Source organism: Adiantum capillus-veneris, chromosome 7 (assembly GCF_014529385.1).
Source record: "Adiantum capillus-veneris isolate H3 chromosome 7, ASM1452938v2, whole genome shotgun sequence".
NCBI classification, from domain to species: Eukaryota; Viridiplantae; Streptophyta; class Polypodiopsida; order Polypodiales; family Pteridaceae; genus Adiantum; species Adiantum capillus-veneris.
The window spans coordinates 36,263,903-36,273,198 of NC_140937.1; the positions used below are offsets into that span (position 1 = coordinate 36,263,903).

General features: G+C 43.2%; 1 protein-coding gene across 1 annotated transcript; it reads right to left on the reverse strand.

Annotated features, from left to right (window-relative positions):
* Positions 1 to 1,914: 1,914 nt before the first annotated feature.
* LOC147453691 (uncharacterized) lies at positions 1,915 to 8,850 on the reverse strand. Its single transcript, XM_086515801.1, has 10 exons — positions 8,667 to 8,850; positions 8,541 to 8,554; positions 6,862 to 8,145; positions 6,171 to 6,750; positions 5,501 to 5,601; positions 5,120 to 5,209; positions 4,913 to 5,037; positions 3,237 to 3,370; positions 2,921 to 2,948; positions 1,915 to 2,474 (listed from the first exon to the last, which is right to left on the reverse strand). The coding sequence occupies exons 1-10, from the start codon at positions 8,848 to 8,850 to the stop codon at positions 2,273 to 2,275; spliced, it is 2,742 nt and encodes a 913-aa protein (XP_086371927.1). The 3' UTR covers positions 1,915 to 2,272.
* Between the last annotated feature and the right edge of the window lie 446 nt (positions 8,851 to 9,296).

Genomic DNA, 9,296 nt, shown 5'->3' on the forward strand with positions numbered 1-9,296 from the left:
AAACTTCTTCGAAAACCAAATCAACATCATGCAACCAATGACCATAAATATTTAAGGAATAGTATGACCACATGATAATGATATTATGTCTTAAGTATCACTAAACTTCTTAGCCTCATAGCATACTCGTCTCTAAAGGAAACATAAAGTCAGCCACAAAGCTTGGCCAGAAAGTCAAATGATGCCAATATGACAAGCAACATAAGGCCACATGACAGAGGTCTTGGGTCCATCTTAAGACTCGTTGTGCCTATAGCACGGCAACCTTTTGAAGTGGAGAGGACTCAACAAGTCCCAACCCTAGAGGTACAACTAGTGCGTGAGGCTCACAATTTTTAATCTCAACTTTTCTACTCCCAAGAAAATACAAGAGCAAAATCTATTTACCAGAACACAAGGGGGTGGAAATTAAGGCAGTTATTGAAGTCATGCATGCTAACAACAATCTTACATCGTATTTCTTGTCAAATGAAAGTAATCTCGGGTACCTGAGATCACTAATCCTAGGTAATAATTCCCACATCACAAGGGAACATGAGGCCTCATACATCAAGTAAATGGGTACATATGATTGGTTTAAAGAAGGATGCTTTAAAGGAATGACTAGAGTCTACCGAAAGTGCCTTGCTACTCAGCCAAAAGAGAGCATAAGAGGAGAGTCAAGCTAGAGTGAGGTGAGAGCGATTAGCCAAATAGAGCCAAAGCAAAGGACAGCTATGTTGGAATGAAAGCTAGAAATGAGAGATCCAAAAGCCCAAGAAACAAGGTGAAGCTATGAGATGCTATTTTTGTTGCATCTCACCTTATGTGCTTATGTGTAAGCCTAATAAGCCTAACCATTTGTATGAAGGCATATTGAAACAAAGGAAATTCTTGAGGCCCTTAAATCAAGGGCCGAAGAAAGACAATTGAAACAAAACATTGAAAAGAAAGTCATAAGGTTCTTAACTGAAGGGGCCCATTTACAAATTAAAGAAATGCAACCCAGAATTTGTACACCCTTCCTCCCTCTCCAAGGCATGTTTCAACAGGCTAGCTAGGCCAAGGTGCAAGAAGAGAAATGGCAATAAGAGTTGCTCCAAATTTGGGAATGGTGACTAAAGCAAGTGCACACTCAAAAACCGTCCAGGCCACTCAAGGGGGCAAGCATGGACTTTCATAGCTTGGAGGATGCGATGGTCTAAGCCCGAAGGCAAGCTTAAGGTGCTAGCCTCTGATGGTTCGTGCAACTAGAGGAAAGACTGATAACAGTTTCCACCCATGGAGTCGGTAAGATTGAAGTTGAAATGGGAAGACCGGGCAATGGAGCTTCTTACACCTGTTGGAGGGGCATTCAAATGTTTGATAAATATTGCATCTCAAGCTAGCTAGAGTGGTGAAGTCAACGGTTTTGCACGTCCCATGAGTATCACCAAATTAAACGTCTTATCATTACTGATCCCCATGATGTGCAAAGTTTATCCTCTTATTAAGGAACATCCCAAGTCTTTAGAGATGCATCTTGACAACCAATTGACAACAGAAGAGATCCTCCATGCGGGCAACATCAACTTATGGTCAAGTTCCTAAAAGGACAATAAGTTTAAACGTTCAACGTGGAGAAACAAGGGCTCCCAATGATTCCTTTGGGATGATTGAACTAAAGAGCCCAAAGTAGCGGTGGCAAATGGATATACACTCAAGCTGGTTAACTCCCAAAAGATAACCAAGAAGAGTGACTCTGAAAGTGGGAGTAATACTCTTGTCAACCTCAAGGTTTTTACTCATTACCGTCTTAAAGGAGGGTCATTTTGCTCAGCTAAGCTTAAGAGAGATTTAGACTCTTCTTTTGAATAAAGGGTAAGAAGCGTGCTTTTGCAGACTCCATTGCTTCTTGTTTTCTTAGAGTAAGGAATGGAGAAGGGAAGAAAGGTCTCTTGTGAGAATATCAATAAATACCCAACCGATTCGTGAGCAGCAACATACAATTGGCACACACTAACAGAAAGCTGAAGGGGCACCCATTACATTTGGGAGGCTGTTCTTTCATTTCTACTGAGCTATTCCTTTAACTGGCCATCATAGTTGCTATCAGTGTTTGCCAGTCCAATTGTACCATTCCTAAGCATTGCTTTGTATTTCACTCTGATTTTTCAATTCAGTCCAACGTGTGATCGCATCACTTGAAACTAGTATACTCTTCCAGTCTGGTTCCAATTATACTCTCTTTCTAGTGCCTTTCTTAGTTCGGTCTTCAGTTCAGTGGTTGGACGCACACTTGCTCCAATAGCTTCTAGCCAAAACCTGAAATCGCTTCTTCATCTTCAATGTAGGGCATACCAAATCTGGTTATGTAGTGCATATGCTCTTCACAGACCTCTTTCAGAGAGGTCCCAAGTTCCAATACACCCAAGGTGTGAATGAAGTGTTTGTGCCTTCTATATAAAAGGGCACCAACAACACCAAGGCCCAATGTACCTGATTTAAACCCAAACCTGAAAGCACCGAATTTCCCAATGCAGGGGTTAGATTCTCAGCTTTAACGAGGCTTTAACCCGAAGTTTGATATAAACATCATCATCCACCTATTGAATGCCAACCAAGTCGCTAGCTCAGGGAACCAAACCAAGAGCACCCAATCAAAAAACGAGACAGGTTGACCTAATAAGTTCTAGGAAATTTGACCTAGGAGCCTCACTCACTCAGTCAATTATGCTGTCCCCATTCCGTAGAAAAAGCATGCTTCTCCATGTTAAGGGGTGTCACAAATTCCACTAAAGAACCACTTCAGGGAATAGAAAGAAGTCCTTACTTCAATGAGTCAATGTGTGCCTCACATTTTCAACTTCTAGTTTAATAAAAGAATAGCCCATTTGCAACACCATGAAATCATAAAGCTGAACAATGTGCATAGGACAAAGCCTGGCAGAAAGCGACTTACTCAAGAAGACTCAATCCAGCTAAAATCCCTTTGTTGAGTCAGAGTCGTGCGATTCAAATATACAATCCCCATCAGACAACTGGCTTGGAAATAGAGTATAAACCTTGTTGGTAAGGACACACACAAGGGGGAGAAATCGACCAAGGGACCACAAAAACAGAAGACATGAATCTCTCATATTTACATTCACGCTAGGCTTCTCGTAGAATTCTGTGCAGCAGAGAAACCTTCAAGCATCCACAGCAAGAAATGCACGATATTGATAAGTGTATCTACAGTCTACTGCATAAAAAAATTTCTACTCAATGTGCCAAACCAGCTTCAGATGGCTTCCTCTGCACAGCTCGATAACACTGCAGACTGCACAAAGGGAGCAAGGTCTTTGAATCCCTGTATTTGTAAGCATTAGTGCACGAGGGTCCTGCACATCGCTCTCTTTCTTGAGGGTAACTGCAGAAGAGATCTCTGGGTCAATCTGGTAATCAATACCTCACATAAAAGACCTTCACACTATCTAAACATATGCATACTTTAAACCTTATGCAACCCAGGAAGCAAGGATGCATACATGCATGCGTGTGTGTACAAGCGTGTGCATGCAACATGCAGGCATACAATATCTAGATATACTTGTGTACAAGCAAGTATGCGTGCGACGAGCAAGTGTACAATATCTACATACACTTTGTACCTAGAATGAAGGCTTATATTTGGATGTATCAAGGATAAGCCCAGATTCATCTCTAGAAATCGCAATGGCTTATATTTGGATGTATCAAAGAGAAGCCCAGATTCACCTATAGAAACTCCAAGATAGACTCAAGGTAATCATCCACAATATAACCTTCAGCTCTATAATGCATGGCATTCACTAAAAGAAATACGAAATCCCCACTATTCTCATCGATGCCCACCAGCACTCACAGACCACACCGACATGCAACAAACGAAGCACGCAACAACAAAAAGGTCTGCATGAAATATCTAAACAACGGAGTCTCAACCTTAGGGTTACTATGGAAGTATGCGCACGTGCCATAATTATCAAGAAAAGAACTAAATAAGGGCAATGAATTAAAAAATCATTAAGTTGAGAGGGCATTTGAATTTTGCAACAGTAAAGATCAAAAAACAGCAATTAATAACAACTCCACAAACTTCACAAGAAGGTGGAATCTGCATGTCCCCTCTTATAACTTAAATATACACCTAGAGTAAGACTAGATTCACCTATCAAGAAAAGACTCATGGCAGTCATCCACAAGACACCACACACGCACACCCAAGAAGCATACATCAACAATCACTGAGGTCTAGATGCTAAGTTTCTCCCATGAACTGGAGATGCTGGTTAGAAACTTTAATTGTGTTAAATACTATGAGCCTCTGACACCAGAGATGCAGGGTAGAAACTTAACAATGTACACTAACCATGAGTTCCCCCATGCATAGAACTGATTAAATACCATGACATCCATCGATGCGACAATAGTGATGAAGAACTACACATCAATCTATGTGCACACAAGCGCACGCACACACACAAGAATCATACATCAACACAGATATATGTACTAATGAAGCAGGATAGATCATAATCACAGGACACACCTACCTCTGTGTCCATTGAGCTCACATGCATGTGCATAAACAGACATTTAATCATTCCAATTTTGCAGAAAGGCAGCCACATACACACATACATATACATACATGTACATACACACCTATGTATGTATCTAATAAAAACCAGATGAATCAAGGACAAGTTCTTATTCACCTTTAAAGGATGTGCAAGCAATAAATGCGCAAGCATACATACGTATAGACTCATATGAATGCCCATTTCAGCTTTATTTAAGCATGTGCGCTTATCAGACGAGCATAAATGGAGTTATGCACGTAAATCACCCCCCAACATCCATATATAGAACACGTGCAGCTACCGAACATAGCATTATGTGCTTAAAAAAAGAGCAAGAGAGGGGGAACCTCAATGGGCCCGAAAAGATCTTTGGCAGTTCCACATCCTGGGAGAACGAAACCACAGTGCCATTGGGGCCCAGAACCCATCTGATGCTATTGGATGCAGGAGCCATAGCTGCGGCTTTCTTTTCCTGGGTACATGAAAATGGCCTTAAGACGGACTAAAGGGATATGAACAAGTGACAAAGAAAACATAAGACAGATGCAACCCACCTGCTCCATCTCTTCTCGTTGCTTTTGGAGCTTGCCTTCCCGCTTTTTCCTTTGAGAGTCTTGACATAAAATTTTCTGTATAGCCACAGCCTGCAAAGAGACAACGTAAGAGCTATAAAATTGCATGCTCTAGAGCTAAAAAGGCTAAAAATCTCCAGAAGGGCATAATCACAGGCAACCAAGCATTTTTGTTGAATCAGGGTGTTGTACGTCACCATGAACCCAAAACATCACCATAGTACGTTCACAACAATTCTTGAGCATACATGGGAGAAACAGAGAAGGATATTGCTAAACATTCGTAGAAACAAGTACGCCTCATACATGAAATCTTTATAGAATAGGACAAAATATTTGCAAGAATTTGAGCCAGAAAACTACCTGAATTTCTTTTGCAGCTTTCTCCACTTGCTGTCTCCTCTTTTGAGCAGCTTCTTCCTTCTTCAGCTGTCTTTCAGCAGCTGTGAGAACCTCTTTTTGTTCTGCCAAAGAAACAATAAGTGCAGACCTTCCATGAGTTGTGTAGGAGGGCAACGGAAGAAACAGGAAAGGAGAAAACACAGGAGGTCAACTGATTCAAACTTGTGCCTCTCAACATCCAAATTGTGACTTCAAAATCTACTAGGTGCGCTTGGCAATGAACACCTTTCTGTCCCCTTTGTGTATTGCATTGATGAGCTCTCGCCCTTGAAAACAAGCACGAACTGCCATCCTAAGACAGTGAGTTACTCAAGTGAGAGAATTGTACAGATGCTTTCCAGATTTCACAAGGCCACCCATCTACAGTCGGGGAGATCCGTGGCTCTTTCCCAATGCTGTGCTGTCCGCCCATTGCTCAGGACTAGCAAAAGCCTCCACCCCCCAAAACACAAACACGCGACATGCACACACACAAACAAACAAAAACTTTCCTCCCCCGCTTCTGCGGGCACTCAACTGAGTGAGTACATTAAGAAAAAATGATTCTTGAAGCAAGAAAAACAAAACCGTGCCAGCATTTTAGCTAATATGTGCTTCACATAATGAGTACGCAAATGAAGGAGCCGCTTACTTTTAGGTGCAGCGTGGGTCAGACCTTCGGGAAATTCAACCAAGCTTGAACCAACATCTGCCAAACCCTCCTTGCTGGACTGTAGAGCCCTTTGCCTGGCAGTGAGAGGAAGAACTCCTCTACTATCACTTACAGACCCCACTTTTGCAGCACTTGATAAGGACCTTCTGTCATCAACACCAGACAAATCGGTATCCAAACTCTTCCTCCTCCTCTTAGTGAATTTCAGCTTGGCATCATTCACCAACTCCAACTCCTCCTCCTCCTCTGCAAAGCCATGATCTAATTCATCTTCTTCTATGCGATACAGTTCTTCATCTGAGTCTACCTCAACCTTCTTCTTACGTTTCCTTTTAGGTTCCACTTCAACATCATCGTCACCATCAAACACCCGTTTCTTGGGTACTCTTGAGCTCTTTCGCACTCCTTGCAAGTTCTGAGTGTTATCAAACGCAACCACTCCTGAGCCTCTGGAATAAGCAGGCTCCTCAGCTAAGTAAGCAAGAAATCTATCCTCATCAGAAGCCTGTGCCCGCTCTTTTGAGCTTGGAGGCATGTCATCTTCATCATCTGAATCCTCCTGCAATAACAAGTCTGAGCTGTTGATAAAGGCAGTCCTCTCTGCTTATAAAGCCTTCAAAAAAGAGTGAAACAAGAGTAAAACAATCACACATTGGCTTTCGCTATTCACCTGGAGAATGAGACGCTGCCTGCGCCTGTTCGGCTCAGGTTCTGACAAAGATCGCTTCTTATGCAAGGATCCACTTTGCTGAGGAGTTCGTGATACAGGATCTCCACCTTCAGGTTGTCGCTTCCCATCTGAGTTGAGAGTATGTGTAATTCCACCCACCTTTAACTTGAGCTTAGGGATGGAACGACTGTCCCCTCCTGGAGTCACATTTGAAGGCTCGGCACCTTTTACAGCGCCTCTTTCCTCATGGTACGAAGAGCTACTACCACCAGTACTCTTACTCCTGGAGAAGCTTTCACTCTGAAGGTGTTCTCCCTGGCTGCTTCTTCCTGAAGCTACATGTTTGTGAATTGAAGGACTCTCACGATCATGCATATGAGAACTTCGATCACTTCTATGAGGAGCAAACCCACCATGAGTTTGCTGATTGGAGTGCCTCTCAGTTGCCTCAACTACCACATTGACACTCCGTGACTTATACGAATTATCTTTCGCATCATGAACTCGGTCACCCCGCTCATATTCCTTATCACGAGAATGCCCTTTACTCTTCCAATCCTTGTGACTTGTATAAGGTGGATCGATGCGATCTCTATGAGCCCGATCCTTAATGCTGTAATCAGGCCTCTCTTTGTAGTCTCGATCCACCCATGAATGTTCACTTTTATCTCTGTCTTGTGATCCTTTATTTTTATGCCAAGAACTACCGGAAACATAATCATCCCTTTCCCGATGATACCGCCTTTCCGAGGACTCCCTATCTCTCCATGTCCTGTCAAAGCGTTCCGAGGAATCCTTCGCCTTCTTGGCCACTTCATATGAGGGGCTCCCAGACCGCCTAATCTCCTCCCTTCCGAACGGTGCATCTGAATCTTTCCAGCCCTTTAAACCTGACCTGCTTGCATCTCTGGTGTATCCCTTCTCATCCTCTCTCTTTCGTTCTCTTCTTTGAAACATCCTAAGCTCAGTTCTCTCCTCCCCTTCCATTCTGCTCGACTGGCTGTGTGCTCGAAGCTCGCCAGTGTTTTTGAAGGAGTCCCTTACCTTCTCAGACTGAGACAAAAATGGTGCATCTCCAAACTGTGTATGCATTGTGTCGGAATCCCTCGCAGGAAAATTGGTTCCTTCATTCCAAAGATTAGTTTTAGCAGGACTACCTGTGAGAGGAGAGACTGCTATGTCCTGATCAAAAGTTACAACTGTTTGAGCTCCCGAGCGTGGCTTCCGAACAGATCCGGAACGTGGCTTGCGTACACCGACAGTAGCTATGTCAGGAGACCCTTCCTGCAAATCCATGATAACATCTAAATTAGTAATACAAGGACAAAAGGGCCTGCAATTCCTTCAAATCTGGTAGAGAGGATACAGGTGGTAGAACCCTGACTTCGCCCTAATCTAACAGTAGGATAACGATGGCAATGGCAGCTTCCTAATGGAGAATACAAACTAGCGGGGAAATATCGCAGACGGCCATAGAGGAAGCGCAGCCTCACACACACAAACACGACCTGTGGGTTGCGAGAACTGTCTCTTTTTTAATGGAATGTAGCGTTTCAAGGCAAAGAGGGGAAGGGAGGCCCGTTGGGTGGGAGGGAATACTCGCGTGGTTGAGCTGAGAGTCGAGAAAAGAAGAAATAAATTTTAGAAAAGGAGAGTTTAGGGCAGTGGGATGTGCAAACCTGCTGTTGTCTGCCTGGCTATGGCGGCCACTTACGTCCTTTCCGAGCTCTCTCTCTCTTCGGAGGAAGCTTCGCTCGCTGGGATTTGCTCTCTCTCTCTCTCTCTCTCTCTCTCTTCTGCGTTACCAATTCCCAACGTTGTTTCAGAGGAGCTAGTCCCACATGAGGATACATAGAGTTGAAGGTGGTCGTGGAGATTAGGCCATTCGATTGAAAGGTGAGAAGAGATTATAAGGCCATTCGATTGAAGGTGGTACATCAAAGAATAGGGAGAAGAGAAGATTATAACGCCATCGAAAAAGGACACCATCGAAAAAGGACACCGCAAAATACGAAGGCACTTAACTCAAGAGAGTTTCATTAGGTTTATGGGTTGCACGATTGCATACAAGCTTTCGGAATGTTGGACAAACATAGAGAGAATAAAATCTCCTAGTGAGAGGAAAAAATGCATAGCGACCTTAAGTGTGTTTGTAGGCATCTCGGAGTCATTGCTACCATACTAGGGTAGCATCGAATGAACATGAGTTGCACTCGTGGATAAGGAGTGATGAGCCTTATGAACTATGATCAATCTACAAAGAGAACTTATGAGACAAAGCCTTTGGGAATGATGTGACAACCTATTGATCTCTCATGCGTAAAGTCTCACACTCACATTGCGATGATAATGCACCTCAATGTGATGTATGAGCATAAAACATTGGGTTTGCAACATCCTTATAAACAAGGCCATCACTAACTCGCCGACGGCGG